Below are 24,005 nucleotides of genomic sequence, written 5' to 3'. Positions count from 1 at the left end.
CTCTAACCCCAGAAGGGAGAAAATATCCACTTTAGGGCTTCTAGCTCACCTGGAGGGAGAGGAGCAGGGAAATGGAGGCAGAATAATTCCCTACATGTCCACACTTGAGTTGTCCCAGAGCTCTCTGGGAATACTTTCCAAGGTCGCATCCTTTTGCTGAGCCATTCTCACCTCCTCCATCTAATTTAGGGGGGGGAAGATTCTAATTAAAGTCTGTACATAGCATGGTGGCATTCATTCCTTGGCATATATTCAGCAATGTAAGAACACGAGCTTGGTCCCTAAAGCAGCACATCCAGAGGCTTAGCATCTACAAACCAATCCTTGGCAAATTAGCTGGAATTGTCCTCAGAGGTCTCCGTGTGCCCTGCCTGGTAATTTTGCCCCATCAAGCTGAAGCAGTTGAGGACTGTGTGTCCCTGTATGAGTCATTTTTATAAATAAAGTTCCAGATTTGGGCTATCTGTGTAGGCTGTGTCTGTAGGGCGAGATGGAGAGGTTGGAAAAGCTGGAGGAATTCCTCGAGGCAGTTTTGGGAGCAGCAGTGAAGCAAAACACAGCTCCAGGTTTTATGACTTTGGTCACCACCCCTCAGACCCCACAGGGATCCTGGCTGGGTGAGGATCACACCAATGAAGGGAGGATTTGGGGTTCAGAGTCAGAACTTGTTGGTAGCCCCTAAGTCTCCTGCCAAGGGGAATTTCCTAGCCCCAGGTTAGGGCTCCTGCAAAATAGCAAACCCCCCATTCCCATCCTCAGTGCTGGCTGCAAGGTGAGCAGCACCCAGCCCAGTGTCTCCCCAGAGCCTGGCAAGTGAGGTTTTGCTCATCTCAACCCCTCCAGTGAGCAGCAGAGAACTTCAGAAGCTCAGGACAGGGATGCTGAGCTGGAAACAAGAAGTTTTAAAGAGACTTCTTTGGAATGCAGTTTTCCTCCACTCAGCCTGAGCAACAGAGGCTCCAAGCCAGCTCTGTCATCAGCCTCTTTGGCCTCATCTAAGAAGTTACAACTGACCTCTGTGTTCACAGCCTCAGCCAAGTGCCCCAAACCTGCCCAGCTCCTAAAAACCTGGAGGCTTGAGCCAGCACCCCAAAGAGGAAGGGAGGAGGACCCAGGGGCTGCTGCTGCCTCTGTGCTTGGTTTCAGAATTAAGAGAGGCTCGGGCTTTAGAGATGCTAATTTGTCCCTTTTCACAGTCACTGAGTTTGCTTATGGCAAGGAAAGGAAAATAAACAGTCCAACATCTTCAAGGTCTGGTGCATAAATGTACCCAGGGCAGCTGCAGCCTGGGCAGAGGGGATGGGCTGGGGGTTGTGTTACAGACAGGGGGTGGGCTCAGCGAGCTGTCCTCAACCCCCTCCAGTGCCTTTTTTTGCCTTTTAATAAAGTAATCATGGAGATGGGGCAATTTCTGAGCCTGGGCACTGCTGGGACAGGGGCATCTCATCACCAGATTGCAGCTGTGCCCACCAGGGTTGTCCAGAGCTCCCACTGCAGCCTCTTCCTCCTCTTCCTCCTCCTCCTCAGCCCATGGAGCACCGAAACTCTGTCCAGGGATGCATGGTACTTGCACTAAACCCACAGGCACTTTCCAAACTAGGCTGGGGCATCAGCAGCAGCTCAAATCCCTGCTCACATCCCCTGGTGAAAGTGGGCACAAGCAGTGATGGCCAAAGCAGGGCAGGGTGGTGGCCCAGAGGGAAGAAGGATGCTCTACAGCAGGAGCTGCACTCAGAGCCCTGCCTTGGCAGAGAGAATGATTTGGGGATAGCAGGAGAACTTAGATTTGGCAGATCAAGATGAGAAGTGACAGCTGAAACCAGTTACAAGGAGGTTACTGGTGGTAGAGGAGAAGCTGGGATGATGCTGGTGATCAGCATCCTCTCTGGTTTGCTGATAAGCACTTCCCAGACTCTGGCAACTCCACTTCTCACGTGGAATGAATCCTTCCCCAGTTTACATTTCAAATCAAGCCTTACCTTCTGATCTGCCTGCCTGTAAAATCCAAGGGGGAAAAATAAAAATCAACACTTTCCAAGGCAGGTTCTTCCATCACAGAGACTGCTCAGGGGGGTGTTCTCCCTTCATAGGAGCTGAAACTGGAATAAAACTGGGACAGGAGCCACACCATAGCTGTAGAATAATGAATAATGCTGCTGTTCCAAACCCAGGGAACAAAAAGAGCTCTTTAGCATATGAAAGACTCCATGAAATGTATGCAGCCAGGCTGTTAACATTTCCAGAGTTCCCAGCTCAGAACTATTCCCAGGACCTGCCTGAACAAGCTGACATCAGAAGAAGAGTGAGGAAGGAAAATCAGGATACAACAGGAAAACTGGAAGAGACCCAGAGCAAAGTAAGTGTCCTGCAGGACCTTTTGAGTGCCAAACAAAGCTCAGAACCCCAAAGACCATCCCAAAACATCCCAAAAAGTAGGTGCTGAGCTTTCCTTTTTCACTTGTGGAAGAGGGACTGGATCCTCACCATGGGGTGTTCCATCCTTTCTCACCAGAAAAGTTGGAATGGAAGAGAACCAAAGGCACAGAAACCTAACTTTAATAACCTCAGATATTTAATTATTAGTTATTTAAATATTATTACTCATTTTTTCTGTTGCTCCTTACCCAGTCTGCCTCTGAGAGGTCCTCAGAACTTTGCTGCACAAGCTGAGTCACACCCTGAAGCTTGGCTAAAAATCCAAATTTCTTGCAATTTAAGGGGTGGAGGAGAGAAGCTTTGGAAAAAAAAACAAACCTGAAGCTCTGATGTCTCACTACTCACTGTGTGGAAAGGCCACAGCTCACTTAAAGGGAGCAATAAGAACAAGCTCAGGATAAAGGATTTTCATAAGGACTGAGCAGAAGGGGAGGGAAACAGGCATTACTCTGCAAAGGTGAAGAGATGGGAGGAACCTGTGGGATTTCACAAGGATATGTTAAGTTTTTATACTGGGGTAGGCTCAGTTTTATCCAGAGAAATGGGTTTAAACCTAGAAAACCAACAGCCATATTATTTACAGCAGTTAAAGCTTTGAGAACAAAGTCCCTAGGAAGGGATTTTTTTTTGAGTTACATTGACTTAACTTACAGTTAACTTCCAGTCTTAACCACAGTTTGCATTAAAAGGGATAAACTGGGGTACTGGGAGACTAAATATCCATGATTTTCCAGTCAATAAAACCCCTCATGGGACAAAGTTTAGGACCATCAATGGAGAAGCTGTTTGAGCTTCAGTCTCCCAATCAATAACCCTTCAGGGACCCAATTTTGTTAAAGTCTGACCCTGGCTGTTGGATCTGAAGCAATCAAAGAGCAAATACCACTTGAAATTCTAGCAGGCAGATGAAATCCCAAGGCAAGCAGTTAATGATGTAACTTCCAGAAGCACTCAATAAAGAAAAATTAAAAAAAAAAAAGAGCTGTGTGCCAAATCCCCTCCAGCTGCTGGATTGGGCTGAACTGGGCTGGGCAGGACAGCAAGGAGAGCAGGAGGAATTTGGCTGCTGGAATTTAAAGAAAAAGGAAGGAAATTACCTGCCAGCTGCAGATGTTGCACCTTGGGCTGCTTCCTGGCAATAATTTTGGGGTCTTCTGTGCAAGTTCCTCTGTTACCTCCTTGCCTTTCCTTTGCATCTGCCACAAGGTTTGGAGTTTTTGTGCTAAAAACCATTTTGGGTGCAACTCAAGGCTTGGTTAGGTTTATTCTAGAAAGCTTTCATTTTTCAGAAAGCAGGGGAAAACACAGATCAAAAGCTCTTTGAGCTGTATAAACTCTTTTACTTCCCCAAAGGAATGCAGGTTGTCCATCCCAGCATCTCTTCCAAACCCCTGCTTCCCAGAACTCTGTGTCCTTCAGCTCCTCTGACCTCTTCCTTCTGTCTGGGGCTTTCCAGCTGAGCTGGAAATATTGGAAATTCGCTGGTTTGTATGTCCAGGCATCTCTGGAAAGCTTCAGAGTGAAGGGCAATGTTACCTGGCAGAATGGTTTGATGCATTTTCCAAAGGGATATTGAAAATATTATTTTTTTTTTAATTTACAGAGAATAAACCTACATGAAGCCACAGACCACTTTAAATCATTTCAGGATGCAGCAATCATATTTCTATGGGACTTTTCTTTTAGGATGACTCCCACACAAGTCTGATACCTTCAGATCTTCCCTTAGCAAAACTTCTTAATACCATACAATTTTTCTATAGTGGTAAAAAAAAGCATTTTCATTCCGTGTCTAAACAACTTAGTTTCCTTAAGGTAGATCTCTTTCTCTGGGGTATTTCTGTGACAGTCTGGTTCCTAAATCTGGATGTATTTGCTGTGAAGTTTTTCAAGGTTGGCTATGGAGGGCTGAATGCCCAGCTCTGAGTCTCCACACAGCTACAGAAACCCCCACAAAATCACCAGGAATATGCATGATGCTCTGTTACTTTTGCCTCTTAGCATCTTTGGAAATTAAAACTGAGGCTGAGAGTTTCTGCTTCATTCCACTTTGGAGAAAAAAAAATAAAAATAAATTAAAAAAAAGAATTATTTTGTTGCTCCAGGTTTGAATCCCAGTTCAGACACCATTATTCCTGGGGCAGGGGCAGCTGCCAAGGAGCACAAACTAAAGCAGAGCTTGCAGAGGAGGGGATGCATTTTCATCAGCATCTGGAGGGGTTGTGGTTGGTATTTATTAGACTACAGCTCATACAAGGAGAGGGATGTAACATGACAATGACCTCTGTGTCATACCCAGCCTCAGAGCTATTAAATACTCTACAAATCTGATAAAATCACTCCCCAGCCTGCAGGAGGCAGAGATGGAAAAGACCAGGAGGTCGATGTCCAGCTCCTCTGGCTGTGTCCTGTCTGATCTAAGGATGGTTTGATAGTCACCAAGCTCCAGAGAAGAAATGGGGGGGTTTGTCACCTCCTGGGGAGATTGTCACTCTGTCTGCAGCATTTGTGCACACACCAGCCCTGAAGGAAGCCACCAGCATTTTGCCAAAAGCAGAAGGAATCAGAGTACTGTGAGACTTTACCTTTGCTCCAGGTGGATTTGCATCCTTGGGAATGAGATGTTCCTCTTCTGCATGCTGGGGACCCAGAACAAGCAGCAACAAGAAACCACAAGCAGACAAATGGGCAAAAATTATCTGTTATTTCTGAGCATTTCAATACATTATTTCTTTTTTTTTTTCTTCTTTTTAACAAGTCTGTCAGCCTCTGCCTTTGTCCTCCTGTGGGCCATGCAGTGTGAACTTGAACACTGCAGTTCACCTGATGCTGAGAAGCAGAGCTGGGGGTGACCCCTCTGAACTCAGGCTGGTTCAGTGGCATCAGTGTTTGATGGGCTTGGCCATGTAGAAATGGTGGGACATTAAAAAAAAAAAAAAAAAGAAACAAACAAACAACATATTTGGTGCTGAGGTTGTTGCTTCTCTTGGAGTGTTGGAGCTTTCAGGGCAAACCAATGTCTTCAGCTGCCTCCATGCCAGCCTCAGGGGATGAAATCTGTGTGTGGAAAGGAGATGAGGCCACTGAGCAACCAAATACACCAGGGAAAGGTGCAGAATTCATTCTTTTCCCCTTGTAAATTGTTTGTTTGGGGCCAGTGAGGTTTTTCACTTCCCAGGACTTTGCACAAGTGAGGCTCCATGAAATGGAGGAACTGGGCTGGGTTCTTTATCCCCCATGGACACGTTGCTGGGGATGTTAAGAACAGAAAACACCCCCATGCTCACTCCTTCTGCTCAACCAACTCTGGGCTACTCTGTGATGGATGGGAGGAGTCAATCCCATCGGATTCTATCCCTATGGGATCCCTCCTGCCTGCTTTGCAAGGGAAGCTCCTGCAGGACTGACAGCAGCAGGACCAGAGGTCTCTGCCTACCAGAGAGCCCAGTTTTAAAAATGCCCATTTTTCCACTCAAGACTCACCTCTCCTGCCTTCCCCATAGCATCCAGAGATATCACAACCCCCTGGATATCCAGGCTGCCCAGGCTGCCCTCTGGCACCAGGAAAACCTGGAGGACCAGCATTCCCATGATAACCCTTTGGACCTGGCTTCCCCAGCACAACTTCTCCTGGTGGGCCTGAAGAAGGAAAAGCTCTGTAAGTCATGGCACATCTCCTGGAGCTGTTTCAGTGTTGTACCTCTCCTATATTTTCTTCATCCCACATGGTGGTTCATGTTCTGAGTGGTGGCTCCTCATTTCTGTGGAAGAACTGGACCTGCCAGCTGGAAAAACTCTTCTGAATCTCAGTAGCTGAGGTTTTATTTTTGACCTTAAGGGTACCCAGCTTGGCTGAAAATGGAGCCTCGTTCCAAAGTTCACTGATGTGTCAAGGCAAAAAAATGCCTTAAACCCAGGACCCATCCCAGAGTCATTGGGTTTTGTGTCCTTACATCTCAAATAAAAAAAAAACTTTAAATAAGAAGAATATGGATGGTGCTTGGTTTGCTAAATCCTTTTCCATTGATCCCAAGGAACAAGGATCAGGAGGGAGGATGCCAACAGATTACTCAAACCCCCTCGTTCTTCCCGAGCTGAATTTTCAAAGAGTTTCCATCCCCTGAGCACCTGGTCTTGCATGCAGAAAGGCAGCAAAACAAACTCCCTGGATGTGTCTCAGATCCTTATCCCATCATTACCTGGGAATGGGTCCCAGAGGGAACCAGCTGCCTGGGACCATCTCTCACACCTTAGCAGGAACCATCCAGGCTGCTGCTCCCAGGGGGGGAGCTCATTCTGCCCCCCAACAGTGGTCCAAAGGCTGAAAGATGCTTTAACCTGGCACTGGGGAGCTCTGGATGGTCCCACTACAAAAAGGTTGTGGTCACTTTACCTGTTCTGCCTCTGGGTCCTTGGATCCCTTCCTCATTGGCTCCAGGTGTCCCTTTTTCTCCTTTGGGCCCTGGGGCACCTGATGAGAGATAAGAAGTGTCACTGCACTGCATTCTGCATCTCACCCTGAACTGATGCCCCTGCAGTCTCCCCACCAGCCTCTTCCCAGATGTTGGGAGTCCCAGCCGTGGGACACAGGGAAATATCCATGGGCTTAAGCTCTGCCTGGATACCTCTTGCCATTTCTAGGGTAACCAGGAGCCCAGGACCAAAAGGGCTCCAATCTGCACTGACTTGCAGCCTGATATTGGGTGAATTTGATATTGATATTGACCCTATGAGGAGAGGCTGAGGGAGCTGGGGTGTTGAGGCTGGAGAAGAGGAGGCTCAGGGAGACCTCATCACTCTCTACAACTCCTGAAAGGAGGTTGGAGCCAGGGGGGGTTGGGCTCTTTTCCCAGGCAACTCTCAGCAAGACAAGAGGGCAGGGTCTCAAGTTGTGCCAGGGGAGGTTTAGGTTGGAGATGAGAAAGAATTTCTTTCTGGAGAGGGTGATCAGGCATTGGAATGGGCTGCCCAGGGAAGTAGTGGATTCTCCGTGTCTGGAGATCTTTCCAAAGAGCCTGGATGTGGCACTGAGTGCCATGGGCTGGGAACCACGGGGGGAGTGGATCAAGGGTTGGACTTGATGATCTCTGAGGTCCCTTCCAACCCAGCCAATTCTATGATTCTATGATTCTATGAAAATGGAGATTTTGCACAGGGAAATTCACAGCACTGCTCTGAGGCTGAGGTCCATCCCATGCCCCTCCTGTGGATCAGCCACATCACAAAGCTGAACCATCTCTTCAACCAGTTGCTGGTGAGCCAGGCTTACTTTTTTCTCATTAAATTTCTTGTGGACCCAGCACACCTCTCAGTGGAAAAGGTGCATTTTGTCAAAATACCATTTTACATATTTTTAAGATGAAAATATTTTGATCAGCTGTGTCCTTAAGATATTTTTTTTGCCTTCTCCCATCTCCTCCCAACAGACTGGGAACATCTGCAGGTTGCTCCTCTCCTTTTCTCTTAAGTTATATTTTGAAAAGCTCTGCAGAACCCAGCTAAGACTTGAACAGAAGGTCTCTGGTTACTCAGAGGGGTTAGGATACAGCTGAGACCAACTTCTTTTATTTTATTTTGAGCCACTGACAAACGTTGTCTGCAAACCTGAGCAAAACATATTCCTGTCATCCTCTCATTCATGTGCAATAACTGAGATTATATTAATCCATCTCTTTAGTCGTGTGGGGAGGTTTTTTTGTTGGAATTACTGCTCCAGAAACCTCCTTCTACTGTCAGTATTACTCCAGTTGCCCCACACCTTCTTCCAGTGTTTTCCAAGTCTGGTAATTTCTACCTGAAGCTGATCCCCCGTTCCATCACCCCGTGACCATCCCAATGGCTTTTTCTTTTGCCTTTCTGGAGGTGATGCTCCCTGCTCCCTAAAATCAAACCTTCAAACATCTACTAACTGGCCTTCCTCCCAAAGCAGAGCTTGCAAAGAGGGGCTTGCAGCTGCCTTTCCCTCCTCTTTGAGCTCTCTAACCTAGGGTACCCCTTCCTAAAGGAGTCCAAAAGGAAACTAGGAATGAGATGAGCCAGTCCCATGGGTTATCTTTCCTGCCTGAGGCACTGAAATATTAAATTAAAGTATCAGACACAGTTGAAGATGCTTCCAGTGCTTCTCTCCATACCTCTTTCTCCAGGATACCCATCTTTTCCTGCTCGACCAGGGATGCCAGTTTGGCCTCTTTCTCCCTGGCTTCCAGAAGGACCTGGAGGACCTGGGGGTCCTGGTTCTCCTGGCTTTAACTTTTCTTCCCAAAGAGGAACTGGTTTCCTGGTGTGTTCGTGAATGAAGGAGTCAAATTTCAGCACATGAGCTGGGAAGGGAAGACAAGCAGTCAGTGCTCCCATGGCTGGGAGGTTTGGGAGATAAAAGCAGAGGGTGTTGGCTATAAAAGCAGTTAAAATGATCAGCCAGGGCTAAAAGGCTGCTAGCCCAAATGAGAAAGCCAGAAGCCAAAGAGAAGATGTGCAGCAGAGTCAGGACTTTGCTGCCTGACCTTGGGCAACCCCCCCAACTTCTCTTCATGCATCACAACCCAGGGGCTTTTTACCAAAACCACCTCAGCTCAGGAGGACTCAGCCCAAATCACCAAAAAGAAGAATTTCTTTCAAGCTTTTCCATTTAGGGAAGAAAAGAGTCTTTGCAAAGTGCCAAAAAAATATAAATATTTCACAGGTTTCTGTGCTAATGCCACCCAGTAAAACCAGCATAGCCCTGAGAGCCCATGGTGGGACATTGCCTGGGGTGATGCTCAGCATGGCAGAGGATGGAGGAGTTCCCAGGTCACTTCATGCCCTTTCCCCTCTGGTTTTCTTCACAACTTGCTGGTTATACTCACTCTGAATCATCCGTTCACAAGCCTGGCTAACAAGCTGGTAAATTGTGGCCAAGGACTGTGGTTCTCCCTATAGAGAAAGATTTTTTTTGTTTGTTTTTTAATTAAAAAGGGAAAAAAAAAAGGAAGTATTGACACCTTTTAAAAAGGATCAATATTATAATTCATGGTAGCTTTCTGCCCATTCTTTTTGCCAGGTTCAGAGATATTAATTAGTGTGAAATGAAGCTTTATTTATTTAGCACAAAGCTCTGAAGCCATAAAATTGAAATTGGGAAACATCAATAATTGCTTTCCTCCTACACATCAAAAAAGCTCCAACTGAATCTCAATAATTACCAAAGCTCCCCAAAACAAGAGAGTAAATTGTGCTCTCAAATTTTATCAAAATAGATGCTAAATCTATAACTCAGTGCTCTCTGATATGCAAAACATTTCATATGATCAGATATGGCAACATCCTATCTTTGTCTAAATCTTTTATGAATATTGATTCTTACTCTCCCTGAACCAACCTGATCTGATGGGTTCTTTAGAGAGGTTTAGGAAAGCAGGGAATAGTTACAAACATCCAAAAAGCTGCTTAAAAATAAACACTGGCTCTGTCTGTCAAAATTCTGAACTAGCAGACTGCACACTTCCAAAAACATCTCAAAAATATCCATCTGGATCTCTGTGTAGATTGCCCAGACTTGAACAAAAGCTCAGCACAGCACCCAAGGGAAGGCAAAGGGAAAATTCCACTGGAAAAAACAAAGAATGTGTAGAAAAGGAAAGGTTGGTGAGAATGGATGGAGTGTTAAAAATTAAATATACTGAAGCATTAACTTGAGACAAAAGCAGTTGCTCAATTGCATCTCACTCCTCTCCAAAGCCTGATTCACACATCAGTCATAGCAAGGAGGCTCAGACTCCTAGAAAGACTCAGGTTTTCTTTTGAAGCAAAAGCCAGGATGAGAAAAACTTCTTCTCAGGATAAAATAACCTTCAAAGGCAGAGCAGATCTCAGGACTGTTACACAAGTCCCCTCCTACACACCAACGACTTTCAACAAGACAAGAGGGCAGGGTCTCAAGTTGTGCCAGGGGAGGTTTAGGTTGGAGATGAGAAAGAATTTCTTTCTGGAGAGGGTGATCAGGCATTGGAATGGGCTGCCCAGGGAAGTAGTGGATTCTCCGTGTCTGGAGATCTTTCCAAAGAGCCTGGATGTGGCACTGAGTGCCATGGGCTGGGAACCACGGGGGGAGTGGATCAAGGGTTGGACTTGATGATCTCTGAGGTCCCTTCCAACCCAGCCCATTCTATGATTCTGTGATTCTATGATAATGCACGAAAAAAAAAGGGGGGGAATTCAGTCAAAAGGTGTTGATTTTTTTCAGTGTTGTTTTTTTTTCCTGCTCAGCAAAGATTGGATTTGCAGTTGACATTTCTTCTCCATGCCCACACCTTGTCCTAACATCCCAGGAGTGCAGATCCATGGGAACAGAAGAGGCTCTGGGTTTGGGAAGTTATTTCACACCAGGGAGGGTTGGATGTGTGAGCATCACTTGTAAAGCAAGCAGAGCCCATCCACTCCTTGGAATTCCACTCCTTGGAATGAAGAATACAACTTGGCTGCCCAGAACACCCCCAAAAAACTCACTTTTTCTCCTCTTTCTCCTTTGGGACCTGGCAGCCCCTACAAGGAGAGAAAAGAAAAAATTAAAAGCTGAAGGAAACAAAAGCCCAAGGAATCATTGGGGGTTACAGGAGTGGGATGGGGAGCACAGAGTCTGTTTCTCACATTCTCATCAGTTCCCTGACCTCATGGCAGTGACCAGAGGGGCTTCAAGCTCAGAGGAATATTTCCATTTCTTTTTGAAGAAAAAAGAATAATAAAGCAGCATAGAGAACCAATAAGAGTGATGCAGAAATTCCTCAAATCCAATCTTAGAGTTTTCCCACCACAGATTTTAACAGCTGAGAAGAGGAAAGAGCTGTGACAGCTGAGTTGGGGTCCTTCCTACAAGCCCAGAGCTGGCTGTCCCTGCTCAGGTTCTGACCCTCTTGCTTTTTTTTCTAGAATCTTACACCAGAAATTAGTTTGGATGTTGGATTTTCCCTCATTCAGGAAAAGGGAGTTTGGGTTCCTTAAATGCTTTACCAACAATTAAGTGGCTTGAATTTTGCACACCCAGACATTTCCTTAGGAAGGATGAGTGTGGATTAAAAATATTCCTCTGCCTCTGAGGGAACAGCTGATTCCCACTCACCCCCTTCCCATCTTGGCCTTCTTTGAAAACCCAAAAGCAGAAACTTACTGTTGGCCCAACATCACCTGGAGGTCCCTTCTCTCCACTGCTGCCTCGGGAGCCCATCACTCCTTGGAAACCCTGCAGACATGGATTACAAGGCACAGATAAAAATCCAGTTACTTCCTGGCTTTCTTTTTTTCCTGTTGGGGGCTGACATCCCCCTCCAGCTCCAGGGGTACCAGCAGCTGGAGCTCAGAGGTCTCCAGCAAGGGCATTGTAGCTTTAAGGTTTATGTAAGCACCTCAGTGTTAGGGGTTTATAATGCATGAGCCACGTTCAGATCATTTCCTATTACTGTCCCAATTATGGCTAAGCCAGCAAAGCTGAGGTTTGCCAGCAAACTGCAATGTGTTTTTTTACCCTCCAGGCTTTAGATCCTTTATTTTATATTCAGATTCGATGTAGCCTAAAGCATAACCCTTCTCTTCAGCCTCCTAGTACCATGCTGTTGGGTTTTTTCCCTTTAAAACCTGTGTTTTCCTCTAATACTTTACAACAGCAACAGCACGTTAAGGAGTGGGAAGTGCTTCCTTTGGTCATCTCCTTGTTGTGAAGTTTCTGGGCCTTTTGGAGCCATTAAGGGAATAAATGAATAAGCCAAAAAAGAACCTTTAGAAAGATCTTCTTTTCTAATTTTCCAGCTATTATGTGGAAGCTCAATAGAGATTAGCAGCTCCTCTGATCAGTGACAATGACAAAAGTCTGCAAGGCAGCATCAGAGCAGCTTTCAGAGCCAACAGTGCTTTCCTTGGATTTCAAAACCTGAGGTTGAACCCTGCCAGCTCCACATCCTCCCTGGATGAACAAATCCAAATTATCATCAGAATTCATCCTCAGCTCCCCCACAAATACCTGACTTGAACCGTGACTCCTGGGGGACCTCAGGAATCCAAATTCTTGATAATTCAGCAGTGAATCAGATCAGATCAGATAACTGTCAGATCCCCAAATCTAACCCCAAATTTGGTGCAGTTTCCCATGTGAAGTTTCACAGTTTGGGGGGGATGAGTTTGAGTTTCACAGAGTTTGAGATGGATGCCAATGAACAGACCTTAAGGTTCTGCTCTCCTGTACTCACCCTTGGTCCAGGAGGTCCTGGAGGCCCAGCTGTGCCTTCAAGTCCTCTCACCCCCTGCAAAACCAAATCCAGGAGTTTATTGATGAGAAGATTCCAAGAGATCTGGTCAAGCAGGGAGGTGGTTTTTCCATGTGCTCCTTTTAACAGAAGCTTGTGCTGGGAATGGGGGAGAAAAAAGCATCCACCAAGCAGGCAAGAAAAGGGGAAAGGGTTGAATTTGGCCAGACCTGAGATGATCCCATTTCCCCTTATCCCCCCATAAAGAGACCAATCACTTCTGCTCTGAGTGGGAGGGATGAGGGATCCCAGGAGAGGGATCCCAGGAAAGGGATGGTTTGGGTCTCTTCTCACAGCAGAATCCTGGGCACCCCTGTATGGAAACTCAGAGGTGAGGTATTTTACCTTTGCACCTTGAAGACCATCCCTGCCTGGAGCTCCCTGCACACCAGGAATGCCCTGTAAATCAGAATTGCTGGGTAAAGTTTGCACCTGATTAGCATTGCCCTAATTCATCTTGTTACAGGGGACAGAAGGAAAAGGAGAACCAAAGTTATTCATTAACCAGAGCAATTGCTGTTATCCCACCTTTAATTCCATTATATCTGACTTCCAGATAGGGATATCTTTCTTGCAGCCCCTGACTCAGTTTCCCTTGGGACAATGGTGGTACTCCAAAATGAAAGGCATTTTCCAAGGAGACACCAGTAAAAACTCGATGGCTTTTCAAGCTTGTTTAAAGAAGTTACTGGGAAAAATGGGCAAATCTCTGAGGTGAAGTTTAAAAGGAATGTTGTCCACCTTTACCTGCATGCCAGGACTTCCAGTGTCTCCTTTCTCCCCTTTGATTCCTGGTGGTCCCTTGGATTAAAGCAGAAGCACAGAGTTAGGGATGCTGCAGCATCCTTGAAGGCAAAGAGCATCCAGCAGCTCTACATCCACCTCCCCTCCTTACCAAGCAGTGATGAGCACTGCAAATAAAAATGCCTGAATCCTCTGCTGGGCTATTTTCATTAAAGACACATTAGGGAGAGGCTGGACAAAAGCAATCTTGCCAGCATGACTAAGTGCAGGGTCTTTGTCAGCACAAAAAAAAAACCAAAATCCCATCATCTCTCTCTTGTGCAGCTGTCCAGCTGTTAGTGAGGGTGATGTAAATACACAGATCACATTTGGGGGGTTTTATTGATACACTCATTTTTGAGCCAAGCTCTCAGAGCAGAGAGCAAGTGATTTATAAAAAAAAAAAAAAGGCTGTGAAAGAAATCACATACCACAGGACCTTGAACTGTGATTCCTTGGGAACCTGGAGAGCCTTGCTGGCCACTGGGACCCTCTGGCCCTACTTGTCCTGGAGGGCCTGGTTCACCCTAAAGCCAAAGACATGACATCAAGCATGAGGAAAGAAAGGAATTAAGGCTTGGATCCCCACATGGGCTGACCTTGGTCAGCATGAACCTTCTACAGGATTGAAGATGAAGTCAGGATGGGGAGGGGATCTCTAGGAACCTCCACTGCCTTTGCCTTTGGTGCATCTTCCATGGGAGAAGGCAGGAAAGGAGCTTTGCAAATCCTTGCTGCTGTTCAAGGTGGGCAGAGAGAAGAGTGAGGTGCACCTCAACCCTTGGCTGAGCTTTTTGTCCATTCTCAATCCTTCCCCCAAATCTTTCCCCTGTATCCAGGCTGCTTTCCCAGGTGTGAACTCAAAGAAGGGAACCATTTTCCAGAGAACATTGCTGACCATGTAGAAGGCATTAATTCAGCATGATCAGGCTGATCAAAGCTTTTCAGAGCTAACAAGAGAGCAATCCCATCCTCCTCCCTGTGACAATCCCCAAAGCTCTGCTTGGTGCAGCCAGGAGGGATTCCCAGCCTAAGGAATCAGGTCAGGAATGAGCACATCCTGCAGCTGGTGCTGAGGATCAGGACTCACCTTGGGTCCTGGCTCCCCTTGTTCCCCTTGGGGTCCTCTCCTCCCAGGGCTGCCCTGCCAGGGGGACACAAAGCTGCTGTTAGGAACTTCATCCTCCTTATTGGGGTGTAACCAAGGGACAGAGGCTGTGGGCTGTGCAGAGGGAATGATGTTTCTAGCCCCAGAGAGCTTGCAGCAAGTGGAGACAATGAGAGAATGAATCGAGGTCCTGGAGCGGGTCCAAAGGAGGCAACTGGGCTGGGGAAGGGATCCAGCACAGATCCTATGGGGAGAGGCTGAGGGAGCTGGGGGTGTTGAGGCTGGAGAAGAGGAGGCTCAGGGGAGACCTCATCACTCTCTCCAACTCCCTGAAAGGAGGTTGGAGCCAGGGGGGGGTTGGGCTCTTTTCCCAGGCAACTCTCAGCAAGACAAGAGGGCAGGGTCTCAAGTTGTGCCAGGGGAGGTTTAGGTTGGAGATGAGAAAGAATTTCTTTCTGGAGAGGGTGATCAGGCATTGGAATGGGCTGCCCAGGGAAGGAGTGGATTCTCCGTGTCTGGAGATCTTTCCAAAGAGCCTGGATGTGGCACTGAGTGCCATGGGCTGGGAACCACGGGGGGAGTGGATCAAGGGTTGGACTTGATGATCTCTGAGGTCCCTTCCAACCCAGCCAATTCTATGATTCTATGATAAGACATCCAGGAAATGTGGGAAAAGGGAGATGAGAGGAAGAGCAGAGCCTCTCCAGGGTAGGTGGGGGGTACCCTGCACCCATCCCATCAGGGAGAGATGTAGTTTCAACCCTTTCAACCTCTTCCCTCCAACTCCCCAGCAAATCCATGCTGAGACAGCATCACACATGGACATGGGAACATGCCTGAGAAGAAAAAGAAATGGTCCTCACATCTACACCCAACCATGTTGATTCTTATAATAACATCTCAAGAGAACAGACAGACCCTGAGACTGGGGACAGAGCCCAGGAGAGACCTGGCTGAGCTCTGCATCACTGCTGGATGGAGAGAAGAACCCAATCTTCTGGTATCAACCAGTACATGGGAGCTTCTGACATCTTAATCTTGAAGAATTCATCTATTCTTGAATCTAAAAAAAAATCCCAATGGATGTGAATGAAGCAGCAGAGGCAGAAAGTTTTGGAAGTGCCCAGAATCTCATTTCAGAAACCAGCTGGACCTGGGCAAAACCATTCATTAAGGACAGTGATAAACAGGAGGTGGGACAGAGTCTTGCTAACTGGAGTTTTAAAATAGAAAGGAGCACTCTTGTAACTGCAGCAAATTACCAGGGGTTTAGTGATGTGAGGGTAAGGTTATGTGTCAAAACCTTATTTTCTCTGATGCTTAAGTGAGTCCTTTAAAGGGTTGTACTGCAGAGATGTTGAAACCACAGGGCAAGGCAAGCTGATAATTATGCACTTGGGATATTGAAGCAAAGTGTGATAGTGAAGTGTGCTGTGTAATTAAACTTCCACTGGAAGGAGCAGTAATTACCCTGCAAGGAGGCACAGACCCTGGCAAAGTGTGGAGCTGAATTCACAGGCAAAGCAAGAGGGGATCTGGGACCTTTGCACTTGAGCCAGAAGGCAATTTTTTTTTTAAAATATTATTAAAAAAAAATATTTTTCCCCAAAAAATCACCTGGAGTGGTTGAAGTGGAGTGCTCTGGGTGGGCTGCCAGGCTGCAGCTGCCTGGTGCAACTCAAATGTTCTTTTATTCCTCAACTTCCAAAAGCAATTTTTAATTTTTTTTTTCTCCTTTACAAAGAGTTTCAGAGCCTCCAATCCATGGAATCTCTGCAGGAACTGGGGGTGACCCCTCCTCCTAAGAGGATTAACGTGGCACCAGGAACTGCTCAGCTTGTTGCCAGCTGCAGCTTTTGCTTTGCCAAGCCCCCCCCTTCCCCTTTCCATCAGAATCTGAAATCTGAAGGGCACAAAGAGAACATCCAAGATCCTGGAAACAGGATAAGAGGAAACAGCCTCAAGTTGCACCAGGGAAAATTTTAGATTAGGAAAAATTTCTTTATCAAAAGAGATGTCAGGTCCTGGCCCAGGATGCTCAGGGCAGGGATGGAGTCCCCATCCCTGGAGGAACTTCAGAGCTGTGGAGATGCTGAGGGCCATGGGGTGGTGGGGGACTGGGCAGTGCTGGGTTACCAGGGGATGATCTGAAAATTCTTTTCCCACCAGAGCAATTCTATGATTCTGGAACATTCCTGGGCATTATCCTCATCCCCAAACATGAAGCTTGAGCAGTGTGTGCAATTTACTGGGTGGAAAGGTGAACTTACTGGAGGCCCTGGAGGTCCTGGCAAACCTGGGTGGCCAGAAGTACAAGAGCAGGCAGGAGCTATGGAAGGACAGGTCTCCTCATCCCTCTGAAAAAAAAAAAAAACAAGGCAAAGTGGCTCGAGCAGCTGCATAGCAAGAGCAGGAGGGATCACAGGGGACATTTTCAGTGCTTCAACATTCAGTCTTTCAGTTGGAGAAAAGCAGATTTTTTTCTCTAGGTTTTTTTGTGGCCAATCGAGTGCTTCATTTCATCACCCAAATGATAACTTTAGGCAAAAAAATGATGAACCAGACCTGCCTGAAATTTGCAGAACACTACTGAAAGGTGATTTTCTCCTTCCTGAGTATTTATACGCCCCACAAAACCATCTGAGAAGGAAATGAAAGGCAGAGCAGGGGGATGTTGTGCCCCAGGGCTGAGGTGGCAGCAGAGCCAAGGGACGGTGACAGACGAGGTCATGAGAGGAGGGATTTGCACTGCCCTGAGATTTGGATTTTTCTTTTGAAGCAAACACAGTTTTGTTCAGCAAGAAAACACACAGACATTATTCCCAAGAGGAGAGGAATGGGGGAAAAAATTGTTTCCCTCTGGAGTCTGTGCCAATGATCTGTAATGTCACTTGTCCCACCATCCCCAGCATCAGGGCCATCACCCTCTTGTCTTACCAGTGCAGGGAGATCACAGCATCTGTCTTCCTCTGCCCCAATGCTGCTGCACATGATCTGCAAAGACTGCAGCTGGAACTGTGCAAAAATAAAAAAATAAATAAAAAAAAACACCCAACAAAACACAAAAACCCAAGAGAGTCTGACAAGAAAGCAGCATTGGTACACAGGATTCATCACCAAACCTCAAGGGATAAAAATAATCTTCAGGGATGATTTGAGAAGATTCTTCCATGTGGTCCTAACTCTAATTGTGCCCCAAAGAAAAACCAGAACATGAAAAATACCCCCAGGCCATTTTCTTCCACTCCATGCTTTTCCCAAGGAGCAAAGCCTGCACACAGACAGAGATGAGCCCTGCAGCAGCATTTAAAGATAAATTAAATTAAATAAAATTCCACAATAATCAAACACTCTAGGGCAGCAGAGCTGTGAAAAATGTGAAAGTTTGCTGGGCTGGAAAGGCAATGGGGATAGGGAGGACATGGAGCTGTTTGTCCCTCAGTTATTTGGGCAGGAGGAGGATGATGCCACCAGCTGAAGGCACCTCCAGAACACACTCACATTGCTGCCTTTGCCTGAGCAGAGGTGAGAGGGGAGAAACACAGAGCCAGAAAAGCTCCTTAAACCCCCAGAGCTCAGGGGACAGGGATCCCAGCTGCTTTGGGAGGCATTCAGAGCCAGGATGATTCCATTCCTCTCCATCTGCCCACCCCAGCCAGCTCCAAACTGAAGCCTTCCCTCTTTTCCAAAGGCACATCCCAGCAGGAACTCACTGCTGCTGAGCCACTCCGGGGTCCTCGGGTCCTTGTCACCTTTCCCAGCATGATGAAACCAGCCCTGGAGATGCTGCCAAGGGTGCTGATGGGTTTCTCAGCTATTTTCTTGCAGTCCAGGTAGAGTTTGATCTTGAAGTGGCTCACGGCCAAGTGGACCTGGGGGGTGGATGGAAAAAGGAGGGTTGGAGCTCTGCAAGGAGCTGGGAGAGGTTTTCAAAGACTTTCTGCCCAGTTCCCAGGCTGTTCCTGGTGGTTTGATGGCCAACTGGATCAAGGAGGCTGAGGAATAAGTTTCCATCTCTGCTGTGTTTGCTGGGCAGTTCCCTGCTCTTTCCCTCTCCACTCCCTAGGAGAAGCCTTTCTGAAGTTGTAATATTAAATAAATCCAATTTTAGAAGTGTCTGAATAATAAAATCTCTTAAGAATACTGATAGAACATGCTCATTCTTCATTTGGGTGGAATACTTTTACTGTGAGGATATAGATGGCCAAAGTCCAAACCCTGTTATGAATGATATGGTGGCTTTATCACAAGGTTTTCAGCACTAAATGGTCATCAAACCCCTAAATTAAAGAAAAAATGCTTGATTTTTCTTCTTTTTCTTATTATTGACACTTAAAACCCCCTTAGCTTTGGGATAAGGGAGGCAATCAGTGGCCTTTTGAAGGTGGAATGAACTTTAATTCTATACAACCATAAACTTCAGCATTTCCACTAAGTTTGCCCATTCCCTAGCAATCTGGATGCAAAACATTTGCATAATCTCTCCTTCCTTTGAACAATACACATGGATGGCAGAAAACTTTCAGACTGGAGTGAGATCCTGAGCCCCATTTTCCCCTCTCTTGATAAGGACCTTGTGAAAACTCCCATAGAAAATCTTCTTCACTTCTTGCTGATCAAAGGAGACCTCCTGCAAATCAGCCTTGTAGTCATGATTGAAATAAGTCAAGGATTTCTTACTGGCTGAAGGGAAAAAAAACAACAAACAAGAGGTTAGAATGAAAAAAGACAGAAAAATAATCCATAAATAGGCTTCACATGGTGAATGGCTTTCAGTGTTCTAATGAAATGCTTCTAAACAGTGGAAAGAATGAAGAACCTGTAAAATTAAAGAATATGTGAAAAGGATAAAAATGATCAATCTACTCTTTTAATTGCACTGGGCAGGATTTAAAATGCAGAGTTGGCAGCACCAACAAAGCTTCCAAAAAAAAACCACCCCAAACCTGTTTCTGTCTAACAAGGATATTAGAACATTAAAACTTTTTAAGGTAACAGCAAAAGGAGCTTTGCTGCTAGCAGAAATGTTTGCACATCCCTGGACTGGACAAGAAAGCTTACGGTCAAGGTTAACTCCAAGCAGGGGCTGGAAATCCTCATCTGTGATTTGCCAGACAGCAAAAGGCTCCTTGGGGGTCTCGGGCAGGAGGCGCAGGAGGATGCTGATGGTGTGCTCAGCTGGGACTGCAAAGTGGGCAACATCACTGGAAGGAGAAGAGAGGAGAAAAAGCCCCCAGAGAGGGCTCATCCATCATGTTTCTTGGCCAGCTTCACCCCTAGGAGCTGAGCATGAAGTGAGCCTGGTCCCTGCTCTGTGCATCCCTCTCTGGCTGCTGAGCCTGTGCTGAGTGATGGATGAGTCCTCCAGGACCTTCCCCTTGTGCCATGGAAGAGCCAGGGGAAGAGTGGATGTCAGTCCATCCCTGCCAGAGCTGCCTCAGGGAATGCCAAGGCACAGCTTAATGCTTTGCAAACCTGAGCCCAGCAGTAGCTCACAGAACACCCCTAGCAGGCTCCAAATAAAATAGAACAAATTCTATTTTTTCCCTCTTAACTTCTGCACCACATCCTCCAGCTCCAAGGAACCTCAGAGATTATTTTCTGAATATAATATAATTTAAAAAAATAATTTGACTTCCTTTTTCTGTCTACCTCACGTTTCCTTTAGTTCATCCTCTTTATTATTTCATTTTGAAGTTGCCAGGGGGGCTCCATCATCGAGCCACTCACCAGGGACCTTCTTGTGCTGTGGGTTTGAAGGCTTGAGCAGCCTGGTCTAGATGAGAGGCATCCCTACCCATGGCAGGGAGGTTGGAGTAATGACCTCTAAGGTCCCTTCCAACCTAATCCATCCTGTGCTAGCTAACACCAGTTAATGGGAGTGATGATGAGGATGGCACTGGGGTCACAGGTCCTGTCCCACCTGGTCCTCAGTGTGAGCTGGATGTCTCTGAACAGGGTGAAGGTACGGGAGCCACTGAACACGAATGGCTCCATAGCCACCCCTTTGATGGAGGAGTATTCCTTCTCTACCAAACCAAAAGCTTCCATCATATCAAATCCTGGGGAAAGGAAAAAGAAAAAAAAAAACAAACAAACAAACCAACAAACCAGACAAAGAAACCCCCCCGAGAAAAACAACCCCCAAAAAACCACAAACGAAAACCAAATGAATAAAAAAAACCCAAAAAACAACACACAAACAAACAAACAAAAACAGAAAAATACATGGTTAGAAAAGAGTGTAAAACAAGTGTGTTCACAGAGCAGGTAGAATTAGTTTCTACTCAGCATGGAGAAGGCAATAAGAAAAACCCCAGAGCTACCCCGGGCATCAGCAGAAACCTGGAAAAGGCTCCACAAGTGGCAGCCAAGGAAAAGACTTTGGGTCTGTACCCTCTGCAGACATTTAGTGTCAGCTTCTCTTGGAGGAGAGAGCAGACTTCAGATGGACACTTTCCCAGTTGTGTTTTCAAAGCTCCAGAATGAAAACCAAATGAGAAAGGAGTCACTCCAACAATTTCTCCCTCCCAACGTGATGCAGAAATGTTATCTTCAAAAGACATGGAATCACTCCAGTAATTGCTGGCAGGGAGAGGGAATTATTTCTGCTCTGAAACGCTGAATTTCTAAGAGACAAAACCTAGGAAAGGACTTTAAAACATGAGCATTTCCATTTCTCTCGATTTTGATGAGACACCCAGGGGTGACCTCCTTGTGTGCCCTGCAGAGATTCCCCCCTGACATCCCTGGCATCACCTCCCTGGCTTGTGCAGCTTCAGCTCAGCTCATCATGAAAGCTCTGAGTCATTTTCTCATTTCAGTTTTCTCTTCAGCAAGATAAGATCTTGCAAATGGGATTCTAATTATTTTTCTTATTTTTTTTTTTTTTAAATTTTATCTGAGTTTGCAGGAGGCTGGGATGAAGGAATTAGCTCACTCTTTAGCAAATGGAAAGGCTACAAGTTCATTACAACATGGGCTTTTCAGTCTGGATTTCCTCACCCCTTCACCCTTTACAACCTTCTTCAGTTTCTTGGCTCAAGTTGTGATATTGCCTCGGGGTTGGTCCAGATTGGTTTGGTTTTGTTTGGGGGTTTTTTTTTTTTTTTCATTTTCCAACATTATGAGAGAGTTTGCTAAGGGAAATGACCTACTTGAGAGCCATTGCTCTCTGATACAGAGCTTCTGGCACTGGAACTTCCTTAAAACAAGCAGGAAATATGGTAAAGACTGAAAATAAAGCTTGAGGCAGGATTAGAAACATATTGTAATAAACTTGGTGCCATATTGTGGATCAGCCCCATAATGGTGCCAGCAAGCTGCTAAGGAATTCAGCTCCTCCTGCCACCTTTGCTGAGGAGGAGAAGAGACCAAAATCTGTGAGTTTTCTGATTTAATTGCTTTGCTTTCTGCCTGTGAAGACAGGACAGGAGTGCTGAGAGCATCCTGGGCAGGGATGCTCATGCTCAGGAGCTGGAAGGGTCAGGGCTGGGAGCTGAGAGAAGATGAAGAGACCATCCAAGGAGTAACAGCCTCACCTGGGGAAGGGATATCACTTTATAAGCAGGACTGGATGCTTTCTAAAGAGCAAAGCCACACAGCAGCCCCAAGAGCCTGGAAGGAGGATTATGGCATAGAGAGGAGAAGTGGGAATTCACTGCCTGAGTAAATTCTGTACAGCTTGACTGCTGAGAGCCCTCTGGGGACCTGCACCTCCTCCTCTATGGGATGCTAAGGGGCTCTGGAGACAGATTTAGAGTTTCTCTTGAGGAGCCTTCTTGAAATTCAACAGCCATTTGAAGCCCAGCATCCTTCAGGCCAGTGCAAATCCCACCAGGAGCAGAGCAGGAGCTGGTGGGACAGGTGGGATATCAGCTTCACTGGTGCTGAATGTGTATCCTGATAAAGGATATGCCCTTATTTTGGTTCTCAGGCTTCTCTCCTTTCCATCAGGACAGGAAACCATCCCCCCCTGCTCATCTCTTGCCAATTTCTCAAAACTCAAGCCCAGGCAATGTTTTCACACTCCCAGCCCAGCACTGCTGGGGGTTGAGATGCTGCTGTACCTCGTAGGGAGCCCTGGGTGGAGCTGATGGTGGGACAGGCTGTGGGAAGAAAAAAAAAAAAAAAAAAAAGGGAAATATTAGGGACAAAAAGACAGCAGATAACTATGGAAGCAAAAGGCACAGAGTTCCTGTGGAAAAGCACAGCAAAACTTAGAATATTTTCCATCTTAATTCAGAGCCTGGTCTTTAACCTTGTTTATGTAGCTGTATAGAGAGAGGATTTATTTTTGTGCAGACATGAAGGCTGATCCTCAGCTTGCCCATCACAAAGGTAAAAGCATTCTTTCATCATCAAACACCTTCCTGATGCCTTTCTTTTGGCAAACTCACCTGACACCTTGCAGGACAAAACACAAGGGAGCATCATGTTCCCCACGTTCCTCTTTCAAAACAGACAGAAAAAACACCATTTTTTACTTTTTTGAAGCAGTTCTTTGCCTGCCACATGCACCTGCCTGGTGCTGTGAAACACAGAGAGATATCTGCAATGCCAGCAACCTAAAATACACCAAAATATCTCTCTCTCAACCTGAGATATTGGCTTTGGGGCTGGTTAGGGAAACACAAAGAGTTCTGACAAAGTTTTGCAGTTTGCCTTTCAGAAATTCCCTCCATGGAAAGCAAAACCAGAGGGGATAAAAGGCTGGCCCAGGAGGCCCATAACCATTTAAAAGGCTCAGGTAAAGGGGTGTTTTAGAAAGCAGAACCCAAATGCTGCTCTCATTTATCTGCTGCCATGTAAATCCCTGCCAGATGGAGCTGGGACAAAGGGAATGCTTGACACAAAAGGAGAAATGTCCCTGAAAAATCAAGGACACTCGACAGGATGGGTTATTCTATAAATGGTTTTTTAGGTCATCAGTACAATAGAACTACCAGCTCATTCCACTGCTGCTTTGTTACAGCCTTGTTATTCCTCCACCAAGGCCATTTCTTACCTCACCAGCAAAGCTTCCTATTGCCCATCCCTCACTTTTGCAAAATGTGGGAAAAAAAGATGTAAAGATGATGAGGTGCCCCCAGCAAGGCACCTGAGATTCCTAAGTCTGTAGGAGTTTCAGTGCCAATCTTCATGCTGAAGACACACATGAAATAAAGGGCACCCAAACCTATGGCCCTGGGGGACCTGGAACTGCTGAAGCCAGGAGATAAAACACAAAGATTTATGAATTCCCAGGATCTGTCCTGGTTTGGGCCAACATAAAGTGATTTTTCTGTCTTGTACTTTTGCTTTTAGCTCAGTCTCTTGTAAGTAGTTGCACTTGCTGAAATTAACAGCAAGTTTCTCAGACAGTGTGTGCTTCTAGGACTGAGAACACTTGATGTTTATAGGTACTG

At 46.2% G+C, this 24,005-nt stretch overlaps 1 protein-coding gene across 1 annotated transcript in view; it reads right to left on the bottom strand.

Annotated features, from left to right (window-relative positions):
• Nucleotides 1–5,409: 5,409 nt before the first annotated feature.
• COL20A1 (collagen type XX alpha 1 chain) overlaps nucleotides 5,410–24,005 on the bottom strand; it is a 40,171-nt gene continuing 21,575 nt past the window's right edge. The window contains 19 exon segments of the mRNA XM_030463091.1: nucleotides 5,410–5,493; nucleotides 5,920–6,075; nucleotides 6,830–6,907; nucleotides 8,568–8,756; nucleotides 9,282–9,348; nucleotides 10,921–10,956; nucleotides 11,579–11,650; nucleotides 12,651–12,704; nucleotides 13,053–13,106; nucleotides 13,455–13,508; nucleotides 13,922–14,017; nucleotides 14,581–14,634; nucleotides 16,869–16,955; nucleotides 17,536–17,613; nucleotides 18,312–18,470; nucleotides 19,172–19,281; nucleotides 19,660–19,802; nucleotides 20,522–20,660; nucleotides 22,668–22,706. Coding sequence (XP_030318951.1) covers nucleotides 5,480–5,493; nucleotides 5,920–6,075; nucleotides 6,830–6,907; nucleotides 8,568–8,756; nucleotides 9,282–9,348; nucleotides 10,921–10,956; nucleotides 11,579–11,650; nucleotides 12,651–12,704; nucleotides 13,053–13,106; nucleotides 13,455–13,508; nucleotides 13,922–14,017; nucleotides 14,581–14,634; nucleotides 16,869–16,955; nucleotides 17,536–17,613; nucleotides 18,312–18,470; nucleotides 19,172–19,281; nucleotides 19,660–19,802; nucleotides 20,522–20,660; nucleotides 22,668–22,706 — 1,679 coding nt within the window. The 3' untranslated portion in view covers nucleotides 5,410–5,479.

The sequence above is a fragment of the Calypte anna genome, chromosome 20 (assembly GCF_003957555.1).
Source record: "Calypte anna isolate BGI_N300 chromosome 20, bCalAnn1_v1.p, whole genome shotgun sequence".
NCBI classification, from domain to species: Eukaryota; Metazoa; Chordata; class Aves; order Apodiformes; family Trochilidae; genus Calypte; species Calypte anna.
Note: the sequence above shows the minus strand (reverse complement) of the source record. Positions and strands in the feature narration are given on the sequence as shown.